General features: G+C 38.3%; 1 protein-coding gene across 1 annotated transcript in view; it reads right to left on the bottom strand.

Annotated features, from left to right (window-relative positions):
- The window catches only part of LOC121941589 (beta-1,3-N-acetylglucosaminyltransferase manic fringe-like), a 48,284-nt gene that overhangs the window by 4,176 nt on the left and 25,330 nt on the right, over window positions 1-18,778 (bottom strand). The window contains exons 5-9 of the mRNA XM_042484415.1: window positions 15,184-15,208; window positions 11,114-11,159; window positions 10,320-10,422; window positions 7,798-7,951; window positions 700-785 (exon numbers count right to left, since the gene is read on the bottom strand). Coding sequence (XP_042340349.1) covers window positions 700-785; window positions 7,798-7,951; window positions 10,320-10,422; window positions 11,114-11,159; window positions 15,184-15,208 — 414 coding nt within the window. The remainder of the gene's footprint in view (window positions 1-699; window positions 786-7,797; window positions 7,952-10,319; window positions 10,423-11,113; window positions 11,160-15,183; window positions 15,209-18,778) is intronic.

The following is an 18,778-nucleotide window of genomic DNA, read 5'->3' as shown; positions in this document are numbered from 1 at the left end:
GCAGCCATTAGTCTCAGCTCTTTGAGAGCAGTATAAACACAAACTTGCAGAGAACTGAAACTTACTTTAGACTGGTGATTCATCACTGTGAACATTTAGTCAGCTTTATTTTTCTGCTCAAAGTTATGCTGCTCGTTGATGCGGCCGGGGAAAGGGACTGTTTTGAAATTGTTGTGTGAATGTGAAAGTGTTATAAATATTAACATATTAAAATTATTAAATATTAACAAGAGCCTTTATTCTTTTTACAACAGAAAGCTAAGGCCTCTGTCTTCCGTTAAATGATGTTGTAAGCAAGAAATGACATTTTTTCACCACCGTACCTGTAGTGCAAAAACACACCGTGGTGCCTGAGGAATTAATAATGAATCCATCAACACTTTTTCACTCTGCTGATAAAAATGTGATAAAAATAATGATTTATCTATCTACATTAAAAAATCTTTTGGATCAATATTTTTTTGTAAAATCTGATGAAAAAAATGTCAGATTTTTGTATTTTATTTTTTTATGACACAATTATTTGGCTTTATTGAATTGAATAACCTTTAAGCTTAGGTTGTATAGATTTTAGGGATATGAAGTATTTGAGAATACTCCTTTATCAACAAGAGCAAAAACACTGAAATATTAGAAAATATTTTATTATTTGGACCCTATGAGGACGCTGCATACACATGTGCATCAGTTCATAAATACCTCGCCCATGGCGCCATCTTCTCCGCCAGCCGTCGACTCAGACAGAATCCTGCTCCTCCTGTAGCGAACCAGAAGCGCACCTCCCTCTGAGTGACCAAACACACACACAGATATTTACAGATGCATATATGCAGCTGCTGTCAGTCATACTGTTGCTTTTAAACAAAATCCCCACTCTTTTAATGACCAAACTATTGGAAAACTCACAAAAAGAAAACACAGCTTGATCGTTATTTTAATGAAAGCAGCATTGCGTTGCCATAGATGCACAGACAAAGGCCAGAGAGTTAAAGCGAAAGTTTGGTCCTGACATTGTATTTCACAGATACACACTGTGAGACCAAATCAAACACAAGCAAACAGTGACAAACTTTTCAGAAGTACAAAACAGTGCCTGATGTGTTTAACTGCTAAGCTGGAGATAGACTTGCTTTTAAAATACGCCTTTGTGTGCACATGATGGCTGTCTGTGTCTGTTTTGATCAATAGTCGTACATGATCTCAAAATTAACCCTACGCATTCACAAGTTACACACATGAGGGGAAGGAGTATTTTTAGGGGTAGTGTGGTGTAGTGTGGGGTAGTATTGTATCACCTTCAGTGAGGTATTTCTATAAGTCATACTGTTTTATGTATTCTTTATGACCTGGTTTCTGTTACTGTTTTCAATGGTGCAAATAAATAAAAATTAAATTAAATTAAATTAAATTAAATTTGACAGAATCAGAGGTCAGTAACGCATGTCAGCAGTAACAGCAATGGCAGAAGACAAGCTAATAGACTACACCCATAATTTCACATTGGCATCACGAGAGAAATATACTTGCCAGTTGTCCCAGTGTGCTTGATTTAAGGGCCTTTGCACACTAAGTCATTTTTTTGGATGCAGTTTGTTTGAAAAAAAAAAAAAAAACAGAGAAACCGTGCACATTAAGTCTGATGCATTTTATTGTTGTATTAGTTGTGAAAATTCATAATAACGCAACAAAATAATAGGACATATTTCTTTCTTTACTCCTCGCCACGGGAGGTACCTATCAGACTGTCACCTCTCTTCATGTGTTTTGCATTTGGCTACCTGAAAGGCCTGAACTGTCCTCCTCTCTGTCTCCTCACTTTCTGTCTGTGTGAGGTCCAAATCCTCCTCATCGTCATCCACCTAAATATTACTATCTGGCCTGCTAAAAGTTAGCTATCCGAGTAATGAAAATGAAATGTGCACTCCATTGTCTTTATGGTTTCATGGTAAAGCAACTCTCTTTTGATTTTTGACAGATGCAGAAAATTGAACCTGTTACGAAACTTTTAATGACTGACGAAAGATTCAGTGTGATTGAAAACGTGAGGTTGTGTTTATTTTGAAATGTGCACCAATTTTGCATGAAAAAAAACAACAAAAGCCTTTAATGTTGCTTCTTCTACCACGATTAACAACATGGTAACCTTATCGAGTGTCACTTGATAAGCTTATCCTCAAAGTTCTGCAAAGTTGTAAAGTTCTGCAAAGTTCTGTATCGTCTAAGTTCCCTGGCGTGCCCTCTAGAAGAATCCAGTAGCACGTGTAGCACATGGGCAAATATGTAATCAATTCTGTTCACAAAGAAGCCGGTTGTCTACCTGAATGTGTTGTTAAAATGTAAGTTTATCTTCGGCCTTGTGCAGTATTTTGGTATCTGCACAACCATCAAAGTCCTCTTGGATCGTATTTCATTTTACCACCTGCTCCTGTAGCAACCCTTTTTACACCAACGCAGCTTGAAACCTTTTGATCCAGTGCTATTGTCAGTCTGTAAGCAGCATTACTGCTCTTAAAGTTTCATTCTGTGATGTCGTTAGGGTGTAAATTACGTTCAGCAAAAAAGGGATCAGAATTCTTGTAGTGAGTGTGAGGCATTCAGTCTCTCTGACCTTCAAATGTACAACTTCTTCCTACAATTCTTTTGCTTGACAAGAATTTCTTTCTGTTTATCCTCTTGTGAGTCACACTTAAAAAACACACACCTGCAGTCACAAATACAGACACATACACATCTACAGTGTCATCAGCCAGTATTTTCATTTGAGAATACAAAAACAAATCCTAAAAAATGCAAAATATACAAAGAAAAATCAGTGTGCACAAATGTATAAAAATATACACAGGGATATTAGGAATATTAGGACAAACTGACGCAGTATCTTCACTCTGACAAACAAACGTCTGTGATAGATAAGAAAAACAGAAGAGAAAAAGTGCCTTTCTCGTTGACCCAAAACAATAAAGTGTAATACTTTTCTTTCCCCCTCCTATCTGGTTTCCCTCCAGACTTGTATTGATTGTTTGTTCTTCTCCACCTGATATGAATTGCATGTCTTTATCTGCTAACTCTCTGTCATTTCTCAAGCAGATGCTGTTTTTGTTTTTTTATTTCCAGCAGTAAAAACAGTTTGGGTGTGTTAACGTCTTCTCACACCTGAAAGTATGAACCAAAGTCTGAATTAGGAATTATGTTTTGTGTACATTTTATCGGGTTAGTTCTGGTTTCACGTTGCCGTTTTTGCACTTATGATGCATGATACAAAACATACCTAAGTCCTGTCGTCATCGCCAAACTAAGCTGCGTGTCCCTACGCTTGCAATTGATTGTTTTGAAGACGGATGTTGTCAGTTCAGTGGGAAGCCTTCTATTGCAGTTTGAGTACATTTATAAACATCCAGGTGTTAGTTGCCATGTGCTTGTGTTGTCTAAACATAACCACGTGTAGCGTAATCCAACCATGTGCTTGTGTTGACATCATGGAAGTGGCATCCCAAAACGTAAACAGCAGACGCAGAAGAATTCGGGGAGTGTAATATGTAGACGCGGAAGTCCAAAGCGGCAACATGTGACGACCTATTAAGGTGGGTGTGACAAGGTCAAATGAGAAGTTTATAACCAAACTGTCAATACAGAATAATTACTCTCTATTTTCTTTCCTTTACTTTGCTTTCTCTGTGAATCTTCTGCCTTAATTTCCTTCCCTTTCATTCTCTTCATCCTGTTCAAACATTTCCTTCTACTTTATAGTCTTTCTTTCAATTATCTGTTCATTTCTTCTGTTTGCTTCTTCTCAATACATTTTCCTTTTTTTTTTTACACTTTTCATTTTTCTCCTTACATTCATTTCCTTTCCTCTCTTTTTCCGTGTCTTAAGTCTTAGCATTTCCATATGTTCTTTCTTTTCACATTTTCTGCCTTTTTTTCTGCACCTCCTTTGCTAATGATCCTCTTCCTTTTAATTTCTTCCTTATTCTTTTCATTCCTACAGATCTTTATCTTCTATTTCCTTCCTTTTGGTGTCAAAGGCCATTTTTTTGCTTTCCTTTAATTCCCTTTTCTACCATTTATTTCCTTTGGCTCCTTCTCTTTAAATTTCTCTTCTTTTTTGTTTTACTGTAAAGTTCTTTTCTTTCTATCTCTCTCCTGTCTTTTCTCATCCACCTCTCATCCTCACAATGGTGACAGGAAATCGAAAAAGATAGTCGGCGAGATATAAGAAAACGAGAGGAGGAGACGGAGAGGGAGCTCGACATTCGTTTTTGTTTCACCCATCCAACCCCGGCGAGGGATTGGAGATGATGAAAAATAGGAAGAATTGAGAAAAGGGAAAGAGAGCAACGGGAACAGAAGGAAGGGAGGAGAGAGAGAGGAGAAGAGCGAGGAAGCAAAGATAAATAAAAATCTATTTTTCAGTGTAAATGGGTGCAATCAGAGTGGAGAATATGACACGAGGGAGACGGAGAGACTCACTCCAAGAAATGAGAGAGAGTGTTGAAGAGGGCAGGGAGAGAGAGAGAGACGGGATGACATAGCTTTTCAGAGAGCTTTCTGGAATCAGGATGCTCTTTAACTCAATAATAGCATTAATTCGACTGTAGGCATGTGAACTCAGTGACACCACAAACACACACACACACACACCTGTGAATAGCTGTGTGTGTATTCCAAAAACAAACTATTGACCTTTTTCAGTTTGACAAACGCTAAACCGTGAGGAGTCCTCCTTATTGTGTGTGTGTGTGTGTGTGTGTGTGTGTGTGCGTTATCACCAATCAATATCTCGTACAAGACACTAATCACCTATTGATCCACTTGTGTCCGAAAATCCTTCCCACGTGAACAAAAGCTGTATTTTTCCTCCACTTATACACATACATATATGCATCCCTGACAGCGACTCGTCAGCACAGATGAGAGTGAAAATAGAAAGAGTGAGTATAGATTCGGAAAGTATGGATTTTGAGCGGTGGTGGTTAACCTGGCTGGGCTGCATCTTGGCACAAAACCAATGAAGGGAGACCTCAGCTTTGTTTTACAGTTCATTAGTGTCCTCGGTGGAGCCACAGAGCATCGAAGAGAGAGGAAAAGAAAAATGAGACATGGAACGAGGAGCAATGGTTAAAAAGACAAAAGCAGGAGAGGGACTCGGGAGACCAAAAACATTCACAATGTGGGTCTCATTTTTTGCAGTTTTGGCCATCATTCCCATCTGTTATGATAACATTTACTTAAACTGCAGAGCCACAGATGGCACAGTCTATCTGGAAGTTTAAGATGTTATTTAATCAACCTTAATAAGTGCTCCACCAATGCTATTTCTGCTTATTGTGATTTCATTTCTTGGAGTCGGAAGTCTGTACAACCTAAACCAAAAGTTTATAAAATCAATAAACCATACTTTTTCATACAAGTATTGAAAGTGTCATAAATTAAATTTTTTTTTTTAAAGAAATTGTATGTTTTTTCATTAATTTTTACCTCATGACTATACAAAACATGTCAATCCAGACGATTTCTAAATGTAGAAACAAGAACTAAATATTTCTTACCTCTCCATAAGTTATTTGAACTGTGCACATGATTAAGATTTTAAGATATGCTCAGTTTTATGAGCAGAGTGCAGAGACGTTTTGATTGTTTCAGTGCTTGTTCCTTATTTTCACAACGAAAGAACATGAGAGGAAAACATACAGTTGCTCTCATTTCTATTCAATTTATTTTCCACAGAGTGAAATGGTGGAGCTTTAAATGATTAAAAATCACCACAATCATATCAGTTCACCACATACAGCGCAGAACGTAAGAGATTTAATGAGGTTTGAATTTTTATGCAGATGGAGATTATGATTCACTGGGCAGTAAAGGAACTTTGAGATTTGCATGGTAAAGAATTGATGGGTATTTCTTGCAGCTGATGTGTTTTGATGCAACAGAAACAGAAGCGTATTTCATGAGAAACAGCTGACAAACGTAAACTTGCCAGCAAGTAAAGGTTGAGATTATTTCTCAAAGTGTCCATAAAAATGTCCTTTGACCTTTGAACTACAGCATGTTTTAAATGTGATGAATGATTACGCTGTGTATTTCTTGTGCCCTTTTAAAGAAAAATGGGTGGAAGAAAAACTAGAATGATGGGATGTAAAGTATCTCAGAGGGCAGGACAGCGAGTTAAAATAAATCTGTGGAGTTAAATAAAGTAATGTATCTCCGGGGGTCACCCTGCCGTACAGAGTTATCGGTCAATTAAATCCAGTGTGGGTTTCAGAGGAGTTTCAGTGTGCTGCGGTGCAAACGCTGCTTCAGAGGCCTTTATAATACTGCCAAGTTTAAAAAAATGCTCCAGGGAAACACTGAGTCAATTATTTGCCTGGTATCCTTGTAAGTCCTGTGACCACAATGAGCTAACTGATGAGTTCATGCAAGACACCTTGTGCCTCTTTCCACCTGTCTCCTGATTGGCCAGTGCTGGTTGTCTGACGGCCTATTTAAGTCTGAGGAAGCACACGGTCTGTAAGTGCCGCTGATGATGGAACAATGACAAGATCACTTTTCTGTCAGCTATTTCTCCATTTTGTCACATTTAATATACCTCCACATGTAGAAAAAAAATCTAGTTTTTCTTTTTAGTTGATATGCAGGCATGTTACTGGATGAGACTGAGGGACAGTTCATTCGAAAAACAAAAACCCATATTTTTCCTGTTATCCGTGGTGCTCTTTATCAGTGTAGTTTGTCTGGGTGTGAGTAGCAGCGTGTTGGAGATACAGGCTGTAGAGTTGACTGCCTTCTCTTCAATATAATGGAACCAGATGGCATTCAGCTTGTGGTGTTCAAAAAAAATCAACAGAAATGTCTCTTTCCAGAAATCATAACCCGGGTACTCAAGATAATCCACAGACCTTGTTGTGAGCACTTTCATGGAGGAACTATTTTCTTTCTACTGAACTAACAGCCTATTCACATTTAGAAGTTGTCAAATGTGCCGCTTTTGCAGCGTAAATGTGTAAGATCCTGACGCCAAAGGCCGCCTTTCATGCTCGCATGATGATAATAATAATAATAACTTTATTTATATAGCACCTTTAAAAACAGAGTTTACAAAGTGCTTGACAAAGCAAAAGCAGAGATGGGATACACTCACGGTGATACAACAACAAAGAGACAAACAGCGCTATTGAACACAAGCGACATGAAAGTAAAGTACGAATATTGAATAATTAGACGACATCACGTAGAAGCAGGTCTATAAAAATGAATTTTAAGAAGTGATTTTAAAGACAGAGCCGTTCGCAGTGTAATTATACAACGCCAGATGGCTGGACGGCACTTTTCACATCCGCATGATACTCCACTGCCAGATTGTAACGCCGGTCACAACGTGATATAGAGAGCACAAAGGTCCCTAAAGGGCAGGTGGAAGGGGAGGGCGATGGGTCCAACAAACCCCAGACTTTGATGTGGGAGTCTGGTGTTCACTTCCTATCTTAATTGCGGTGGCAGCATCACAGAACACATTAAGCAGACACAGAAAGATACCAAGAGCGTAATATGTAGACACGGAGGTCCACTGCAAAGCGGCAATATGGGACGACATGGGGTGAGAATGTGTTGCAATTACATATGCCAACCATATCACCACATAGAGAAAAGCAAAGTTTATTTGATGTCCTGAAGTGATAACCTCAACATGTACGTGGCATAGCTCTGCCTGGCTTCAGTCTAAAAAGAAATTAAATCTGCCAAGAAATCTACATGCACCTGTTAAGGTTACGCTTAATAAATATTGTGATACGGTACCGTTGCATTGCCCTCCAGCAGTTCATGTGCAGTGATGGGTTTGTCCAGGCTCGGTTTTCCCACGTAGATGTCACTGTTCTGGGGAAAGGCCGATAGCAGGGAGAGGAGTGCCTCCGGGTTCACATAGTTATCATCGTCCACATGGCAAAACCACCTGAGGAGCCACACAGGAAGGGACAGAGGAGACGACGCCATTAAAATATAACAATCTGTTTTAATCCTTTGAAACATGGGTTCATTTTCTTCAGCTGCATTCAGACACTTTTCACAAGCATTGAAACCTTTGAAACATGAGCAAATTTAAAAAAAAGGCATCACCCTGAATGTCTTGCAAATTGCAAAGAAATCAATAAAAAGTGAAAGAAAATGACCTGAAATGAGCTTAAAAGGCTTGAGAATCGAATAGGTCATTTTAATTTATTTTTCTAAATTGTCATCTCCTTTTTCTTAACTTTTTATCATTTTCTTGCTATTTTTTGGGTGATTTCTTTTTAAGTTGCTAAATGCCTTCTTCACATGGTTTCAAAGAGTGAAAGTAAAAGAAAAAACACAGGAAACAGAACAGCACTTCTGTCTTTTGTTCTAGCAAATTTCCTGTTGTCCTCACAACATGAAATCCACTGTTAGTCTGTGACTGATAAAGCTGTTTGGTTTCCACCTGAATGGTTGGACATGATGTCGAAGCCTTGTTCCAAACCAAACAGACTTTTACTGCAACATCGCAGTCCAAATGACAAAGCTGCTGGTACAAAACGGAAGTGTTGTTTTGTTTCCCCCGCCATCCTAATGGCTGCCCAACAACACGTACGGCTTCTTTCCAAACCAAACAGACTCACTTCCCTCTCAGTCCAAATAACTAAGTGGGTCCTGGAAGCAAACTGAAACGCTCGTTCATTTTCTCTGCCATCTTAATGTCAGGACAGCAGTCGGAGACTTAGTCACACACCAAACACAAGCTGTTGAGCCTCATTGTATTTTACACAAATTAAAAATGTGACCTAATATCAACACCACATTGCCCAGTACGCTGTGTGGCAGCCTCAAGTGGTGTCGTGAGTTGAAATTAATTCAAAAAAAACACTCACAGTGTATGATCTAAAACATGATGAAGCCTTCTCGAAATACTGCTTTCCTTTTGCTGCCATTTTTATCATTGCTCCAAAAAATTGGTTAAAACTACAGTGATTTAATTGGCCACTTGAGGTCAGCAGAGCCAAGTTTTAACACAACATTAACATATCAAGTGGTTCGAATGGTTTTACTCGATCAAATGTCCGCTGATGGTCGATATCAGTATTGTGGGTTAGTAGGGTCCTGCGACGGCGAGTACTATGTTCAAAATGATGTTTTCAGCAAAGTAAATGGACATGTTTTTTGTAATGTGCTGACAGAGGAGGTCAGCCGACATAATAGCAGTATAAAGAAAGTCTGGGTGCCCAGGAGTGCACCAGGTAGAACAGACACACATGTATAAATGTTATGTCCTCGCTGCAGGGGTCACAGGTTCGATTGCAACCCACAACCCTTTGCTGCGTAGAGTGACAGTCTGTCAGCCTATAGCATCCTTGGCTTCTCAGTCAGATCCGCCAATATCTTCTCCACAGTGCCAGCCAGTCATCCAAATAGGGTCACTTCTGGCTCCTAAAATGCCAGATGGCCACTGTCGAAATGCCAAACTCAGGGTTTCAAAATGTGAGATAACAAACCAATGGACAGTTTCATGGTAGAGATGCTCAACAATTTATATTCTTTGGTATAAATCTATCAAAAGTAAAAGGCAAACCTAATGAAACTGCTCCCAATGCCAATGGGTGTTTAATGCATGATAACAGCTTTCTGAACAGACTAGTGTAACCTAGTAGCCTTTTAACCCATGTCTATGATACCAAAAATCATTACTAACACCAATTGAAATGGACGAACTAAATACCACCATTGTGGTTAGCATGGGCAGACTTGTTGGTGAACAGCAGCCAGTTTACAATCTAGCTGATACAGAGAAACACTGTTATTTGCAGATGTGTTTTTGTCCATCTGGCCAATATTTTTCTCCTTGTAGCTCTAGTTTTGGTCTCCACCTCTAACTTCTGAGAAACATCTCATTCCTTCCTAAATTTTCCAGTATTTTAATGTAGTGGTCATTCACTTTCTGCATCTGGTATTAGGTGAAAGTAATTTGTAAGGAGAGAGAAGGCATTCTGAACACAGAAAAAGACGTCTGTCATGCCCACACTGTTAAAATGACAAGTGACCTCTGGGAAACTGTGCATGCAGCAACAACAAAGACAGTGACAAAAGGAAAAACAAAGGATTTTAACAACTATTCCTTTAATAAATCTATATATTTGTGTATATGTGCTTATGCAACCCTAAAAGATTATTTACTCCTTTGATTTCTCCTTTCACCACCTGCTGCTGCGACAGCCCGGTTTTCCCCACGGTGATCATTAAAGTTTGCAATCTTAATCCGATCTTTAAATCCAGTGTGGGCAGGGTGATAGACGGACCTTAATTCATCTCACCTCTTGTCTGAGGTCATGAAGCCATCGTACTCGGCAGACATCTTGCAGGACAGAGCCTGCTGGCTGTGGTCAGACTGGCAGCCTGTTACCACCATGTTGTAACCTGGACACAGACACAGAGACACAGAGATACACAGACAGAGAGATTTTGATATATTCAACTGGATTTTCTCTGTTTTAAAGGTTTCCTACATTATTAAACTGTAGATATTGACAATTATGTTATATACTACACTAATCGGATAATTAACAAGATACTTGCTTAGAATGTGTAAAATAGGTTTACTGCAAAAGATGGTAGTAGAGTTCATACAATTTGCTGACAAAGAGGGGGGTTAGGAATTGAACCAAGGAAAGAAAGAGAGAGAGGGGGCCAAGGAGAAATGGGAGACTGTAAGGATGAGAGAGAGAAGAAAAGTGAGGAAGAGAGGAAGAGAATGAAGGAAAAAAGGTGTCTCAAGAGTTTTATTTGTTTATTTATTTTTATGGGAATAAAGAAATGGGTAACAAAAGAGGAAATGACCCCCACAAAATAAATTCAAATTTTATGGGAATTCATAGGAAATATCTTGCCAAGCTGCTACCTAAGTTTCCCCCCATTATTAAAAAGAAATCAAACCACTTTTCTCAAGTTTAAGAAGTTTAAAGGCTTTTGAAAGGTGTCCAGTTCTTACAGGGTTAAGGGAACTTGCCCTAACCTTAAAGAACAGCCCCAGGCCACACCTCTGTCCATATACTTTTGGCCATACTTTATACATACCTTAATCTAAATTTGAGACTTATTTACTTCTTACCTTCTGAACGTAAATCCTCATCCTCCGTGTCTGTGAAAATGAAAGTCTAGACAGGAAGAAAACAGAGAAGTAAAGGGATTTAACGACACCAGCCTTGATTATATTTGTCTTCTTACTGCATGTCCTCAAAGCACTGTCATTAAGACACAAAAAACACACACGGGATCAATATCATTTTGAAAGGAACAAATTCGATGTGACAAAAACAAGGTTCCCCACTGTGACCTGACAAAAATTAGTTATCGTGCACAGACACAGAACACACACACAGTGCACACTAACACACACATTTATGATCCAAAATGGTCCTTGGAGCACTACATGGCAGAGTCAATTTGTTCTTTGGCAGATATATGAGTCAAATAAGTCTCGATTCACACACACTCACAGCCTTTTCTTAGTCATTCAACCTGATAGATGTTTAGTGCAACACTGAGCTCTGGTGGTGTAAAATTGGAAAAACAGTCAGTGATTAAAGCTCCCAGGCAGCAGATTACATTTTATTTTTACTCTTTTACATAAACAAAATTTAAAAAGCTAAAGTTTACAGTTTGTGAAGTCCAAAGAGAAAAAGCTGCATTCCATGACTTCTGAAAGTAAGAAATGTACATAGTTGAAGAAATTAGAGGTGAGACCAAGTTATTGTTTTGCAGTTATTGTTTTAGGTCTCAAGTTTTGGCGCTCAAGTTGTCAATTTGGGTTTTGAATCCTTAACAAGGCATAATGAAATCTACACCAAATGAAATGCCATTTTAATCCTTTAAAACCTGGGAAAATCAGCTTCTTTTTTAAGAAGGCAATGAGCCACTTCAGAAGAATGAAGTGAATTAATTAATAAAAATAAATAAATAAATAAGCAAAAAGTACCAAAAACAAAAACAAATCAACAAACAGATAAAAACAGTACAGTAAAAAAATGGAAAAAAACCTAAAAGGCCCTGCTTCAAAAATTAAAGTAATTCTGTAAAGATATTAAATATTAAATTAAAACAATATTATTGTTATATACATTTTTTTTTTTTCTTTTTTTTTTTGGCTAATTGGGGAACATTTCTGAATGAATGAACTTCGTTGGAAGTTGTTGGAAATAGTTTTCTTTTTTTTCTTTTTCTTTCTCAAATGCAAAATCACCAACAATTCCTCAAATATACACCAATGTTTTAAAATTTTCCACACCCAGTTAAAATCTTGCCTCCGTTTCATGTAGCAGACTCTTCCAATGAAAGATTTAAAAAAAAAAAAAATCTGTGTGGTTCATGAGTCACTGACACTGAGGAGGTTTGCACCAGGGGATTTAAACAGGCAACCTTTGCGTCACACTCCATCTCCGCAGCCCCTCAGGCTGAACCACGCGGTGTGTTTGACTTCCTTTGCCAGGCAGGCACTAAATAACCTCAGAGCAGGGCAAATCACCCGTTAGATAAGATAAACATAAACCGTAACTCATGTTTTATTCAACTCCTGGAAACGTTTTAATGTGTCTTTCTGAGTTTTTGCTAGAATACAAGAATACTAAAAGTGTTTCAAGCACACATTTTAAAGCATTTTGAATGAACTCTGTATAAGTGGCCACAACACAACAGGGATGACATTAAGTACATTAAGAAACATTAAGATTAACAAGAAGAAAAAAAGATAATGGAGCAAAGAAGGAATAAGAAATATACACTATATGACCTCAAATAGGGCTGGGCGATATAACGATATCAGTCGCAATATAACTTTTCCTCGGTTGAAATATGAGATGTAGTTGATAGAATATCAATAGAACGCATTCCAGCTATGTTTTGACAGACAACACGAACAGCCAATGATAAAAAGAATAGCGCGACGAACCAAATGCAGTGAACGACTTTGACTCTAGAATAGAGTGTTTGACAGCCACAGCATTTCATCGTCACGGCTCAAACAGCTGATGGTCCGACAGCAGCGCAGTGAGACAGACAAACAGAGCGCAGCTTCTCCCTAAAGCACCAAAGTGTCTGAAACATCACATTTGCAGAGGTGGAAAGTGACTTCTTTAGACTTCTACAGATTTCTTTTGGTTAGTTTCAGGTTTAATCAGACTTTGGATGGATTATTTAGAAACACCAGGACGCATGAGCTCTCGTTATTATTACCAGGGGCAGATGTAATGTTTTGGGGGCCTGGGGCCACAAGCACATGATCTTATTTTCACCCTTTCTCTAACTGGGAATGTTGGCAGGCTGTTGGTAGCTATAGGAGAAGTAGGCCAACTCAAAAGTTTAAAATTCACAAATTAAATGATTAATAGCACAGAAGTTGAAGTCAAAGTCCTTCAGTCAGGAGAGGTTGGCCTATTATCAGCACAATGTGCTTAAATTTACCTGAAATTTGTTTAAGAGGTAGAGGTGGGTCGTGAGACTTTTTTCCATATTGCCCAGCCCTAACCTTGAATATTACAAAAGTTAGAATTTAAATGCAGTCAGTTCCTGCTTATGCTGTTTTTGGTTTTGGTTTTTTTTTGTGACACCCTCAGATTACTATTTCATGCTTACACACCCATCTAGAAACAAAATCCAGATTCAGACAGCACCTAGAGGCGAGGTCAAAACTGAGAGAAAAATTGCTCATGTGGAAATGTTACATAAAAATATTCAAAGAGAAAGTATGAAGGGAAAGTGTACATGAAGGCGTTACATTTAAAATGATGGCAGCATAATAATAATAGACAAAATAGAACTGATGCAGCATAAATATTTCCAATCTTGTACTGTTAATACTATAATACCCAAAATACTGTATGTATGTATAGTGGATTGTGTGTGTGTGTGTGCGTGCGTGCGTGTGTGTGTCTGTGTGTGCGTCTTTCAAAGAGATAAAGATAGCAAAAGCGGAGATAGTCTAGTTAGAGTGTGAAGCGCTCAGGGTGTGAAACTGAAATTCTCACCACAGAGAGGCACTGAATGCATGATAAACATTTTTGTGTGTGCAAGTGCACGCGAGTGTGTGCGCATAGACAGCATGAATAAGAGACAGTGAGGAAGAAGCTTTCCAGACTGCCTGACGGGAAGCTGCAGCTAATGACTGTAATCCGTGGATTACATGATCAGATTAGTAAAAATATATTCAAAGGATACCTTTAAAAAAAAAAAAAAGCAAGAGGCCTGTTATTTTATATGAATCACAGACATATTCCCCTTTACATCAACTTTAGATGGTCAAGAGTTCAGAGAGAGGACTGGAGACAGAGAAGAGAAATTGAAATGTGGCTGTAAATTGTCTTGCAGCCCTCCAGTAGAGGGCGACAGAGCTGCTGTTTCATCCAGATGTGTTTGAATGTTTTTGTTCTATCGTTGTGAGGTTCGGGGTTTTAAGACCTGGAGAGTGAGGCCAGTCCCCACTTCTTTAAAAAGGATGTTTAGAAGGAAAAAGGCTGTCATGAGGATATGGTAAAATTGAGGAATGGATAGCAATAATATATACTGAATATATGCAACACCAAAAATGTCATTTTCCCAAAAAAAATTAGAAATCTACAATTTCTTTTGTAACTCACAGGACATTTCTTGCCAGGTTGCTAATGGCCTTTTTTCCCCATGTTTTCAAAAGAATTCAAACCAATTTGCTCAGGGCTCAAAGCTTTAAATATGTGAAAGATTTGTGCAGCACAAGAAAATTGATGTTGATCAAGGTTTCAAAGGTTTAAGCCATATCTCATGACTTTGTCACTCTGGCTTTGCTCCGTTGATGACAATTACTCAACAGAAATTCATCAACTAAATCATAAAACCGTGTGTTTGTGGTGAGTGTTCTTCGCTGTGTGTGTCCACATTAAAGTGACTCATCTCCATAATATTCCCTCTGCTGCACTCTAAAATGAAGGCTGCATTATTTCATCCATCAGCTCTTAATACTCATCTACTTCTGCCTTTGTCCATCCTTCCCTCTCATCCCTCCATCGCTGCAGCAGGAGGAGTAATGAGATACCTGATCAGTGCTCTTCACCACTATCACCAATATAAACACGACCATCATCCACACCAGTAAAACCTAAAGGTCCATCATCACTGTTTCATCTCGTCTGGTCATAACTCAAACTGAACTACCTGCACCAAGATCAGTGCGTCTGGTCTGAGGAACAAAAATGGCAGACTGTGAGCATGGAGAGTGTCGTAAACAGAATCTGAGAGGACGTTTCACTGAGGTCAGGCAGACGTACATTAATCTCAGCTCGCTGTTAAAGGGCCATTAAGTAAGATTTGCACTGCCCCGTGGCACAAAATGGCTGCAATATATCTGGCTAAGGTTTTTGATCAATACTTCCCAGATTTCTTGGCTGCGTGATGGGAATCTGGCATTCAAATCTTGTATTTGGACCTTCACTGTGTCCCGCAGAGGCTTTTCGAGGTGCCGGAGTAATTGAGCCAAGAGCGAAAATCATGGTATTATTTCATCACTTTATCAATGTAGATTTATCCAGTTGCTCAGGGAATTCAAGCCAAGGACAATCACAAGATTCTATTTCACGCATTAAAGGTTCGGTGGGAAAGTTTTATAAAAACTTTATATTGCTCCTCTGAGGCTAAACACCACAACTTTTCAACATTAACGTCAAGCAACATTTCATTAGAAAACACAGCCAGGAGAGAACGTTTTTGGGATGCGGCCAAGTGCTTAAAAATGGAAACTCATGAATCCACTACAGTTGATACTGAACTAAAATATTTTTTTAAGTGAGTCGGCCCACCACTTTGTTTCAGACTGAAGTATCTCAATAACTGGGTTGTTATAAAATTGCATACAGACATTCATGGTGCCCAGGGGATGAATTTATTGATCCTCTGACTTTTTCTCTCATGCCACCACCAGGTCAAAGCATTCACTTATCCTAAATATCAACATCTGCAAGATACAATTGCACTTACTTTTGCACGAACATTGGCTGTTCCCAGAGGATAAACCCTCATCACTAAATTTCATTTAGTCCAATTTAACTTATGACCAAATAGTTGCAAAAGTAAATACAATCCCATCAGCTTCAGTTGTTCTTTCTGTTTTGTGTGTGGGCATTATCACTCCACTTCATGAGGGCGACTTCAGTCACAGGTGCTTTCCCCGTACGCAGTTGTTTTTCAGTTTCCATCACTAACAGCTGTGACTCACAGCTAAAAACTTCAAGGAGACAAAATGTTGATAAAGACCAATAAAACCAAATATGGGAGTGGGGTCGGGGCAATTGGAAATAAGAATATTAAGTGTTGCAGCCCCATTAATCTTCAAGATTTCTGTACATTGTATTTACTGTAACAACTGTTTTTCACCTCTACTTTTTTTTGGTTTTTAACTGTTGTTGTTTTAAGTTTGGTTTGCCTTCTCATTTATGATACACCATACTTGCTGCCAAGACTTTTTTATTAATATTTAATATTTGTTATATTTGAAAATCCAAATAAAACACTGTTAAGTTTATATGTGTTTTTCTTAAACTTTTTATACATACACTTTTTGGATTATTTTTACCCTAGACCACCAAAGAACCATACATGGCAACTTCATTGACCTTGATTTGCAACATAAAAATGTCACAAAAGTAATAAATTGTAATATCCTCCAATAACAGTCTAGGGTTGAAATTTTGAATTTCCAAGTATTTCAATGGATGCCCTATAAAGGGTTAAAAAAAACTACCAAACTGTTCTGGCTGTTGTGTTACTTGTCTTTACCCACTTAGTAATTCAATTCACATTACTGATGACTATTTGTCAAAAATCTGGTGTAAATATTGTCTTTAAAGATTAATATGCAACTCCACAGAAAATGTAATAAATCGCAATATCAGTCGCAATACTCAACATATCACAAACTGTTTAAAATCGTAATAATATTGTATTGTGACTTCAGTATTGTGATAATAGGGTGTTGTTGGACCTCTGGTGATTCTCGTCCCTATAGCAACTGCAGAGCTGGTTAGAAATGCTTTTCACCCTGTGAGATGGACAAAGCCTTGTGATGTGTGTGTATGTTTGTGAGTGTGTGTGTGTGTGTGTGGGGTGTGGGTGAGGGTAAGATTAAGTTTGTTCTGTTCTGCAATCTGCCTCTCCACTTCCTGTTCTATGACCAGCTTCCGTTTCAGTATTGTTAACAGAGTTGCTACACAGCGGCTGCTTCCCCTCAGTCCAGACAACCTGCCTGCACAGCTTCCTGTGAGAATGCGTGTGTGTGTGTGTGTGTGTGTGTGTGTGTGTGTGTGTGTGTGTGTGTGTGTGTTTTCTTGTATTACTTCATCTACGCTTGCATCTTTGTGTGTTCTTGTGTATAGCCGGTCAGGTTTTTTTTGAATGTGTATATGTTCTCTAATGAATGAGATTATCGCTCAAAGCAAAGACAAAAACAGTCTTGTGTTTTGTGTTTGCACTTAGAAGGAAGAATTGCACCGTCCTCTTAAAATCATGCCTTTTCTTTAAGTCAGCACTACACTGAGGCAAAAAACAAGAAGCTAAAAGATGAACACTTCCTCTCAAGGTCATCTGTTTTGCTTATTTCAAAAAAGGAAATGACCTCTGTTTCATGAACGACAGCATGTAATTAAATTAAGTCAAGTGCATTCATTCAAAAATATATGTGTATTTAAATTAAATACAGCTACCACTGCTCCTCACTGAATACGTCACATGCTGTGTCTGTTTATCAATACTGTCAGACACTCAAAAAGACCAAAAAGAGATGCAAAGAAACTACAATGAGACACTCAAATGACACAAATATATCTCAGAGAGACACAAAATGAGAGTACAAGGCAAAAATGCCAGCCAGCCTGCAGTGAGTGAATAAAGCACCTCTGACTTCAACAATGACTACACTGAAAGAGAAGACGGAGAGAAAAAAACTGCTGCCTGAAATTCAGCACTCAATACTAGAACTCCTGTGGGATCAAAATCTTTGGGTGACCTGTGATAAAACAATTTCAAGTGGACTAATGGAAAAATAACAGATATTCTAAAGACAAGGCTTTAAAACACTTTTTTTTCTGTGTGTCTAAGTCCAGTGTGTAGGATTCAGGGGGATATACTAGCAGAAATGGAATATAATATAAAAAGGTATGTTTTCTTCAATGTATAATCACCTAAAAATAAGAACTGTCAGGTTTTATTAACTAAAATGAGTAATTTACAGTATATTTCTACATACAGAGCGGGTCTCCGTCCAAATTGTAATGTGCAATCCTCACTGCTAGGAGCCTCTTAATCCCCCTAAATCTTACACACTGTTCCTTTAAACCAAACAAAACCCTTAAACAGTGATGACTTACATTTTCTTTTCTGATAATACTGGCTACATCCCTGCAGCTCCGAAATGTTAACAGTGAAAACTGTGCTTTTTTAGACTGACACCAAAGGTTTCAACAGGCTGCAGGAAACGAATAAAGCTTGTTTCTAATACCTCTCATTATGTTTTGTCTTGAGGAAATTTTCTCTTTTTTGTGTTCTTTTTATTATTTTTTTGTCAATTTTTGAGCCATTTCTTGTGAAATTCTTCATTGCCCTCCTCCCAAGTTTTTGGAAGAAATCTAGACAATTTGGCCAGATGTCAAAGGGTTAACTTTAATCAGCCTAGTCATCATCAGATCATCAGACCTGCAGCTTCAAATCAGGAAGGAAGTGAATGTTTTCATTTCATCATCAGGTGTACAGCACATGTCTT

Source organism: Plectropomus leopardus, chromosome 4, assembly GCF_008729295.1.
Source record: "Plectropomus leopardus isolate mb chromosome 4, YSFRI_Pleo_2.0, whole genome shotgun sequence".
Classification (NCBI taxonomy): domain Eukaryota; kingdom Metazoa; phylum Chordata; class Actinopteri; order Perciformes; family Serranidae; genus Plectropomus; species Plectropomus leopardus.
This window is presented reverse-complemented; position numbering and strand designations above follow the sequence as displayed.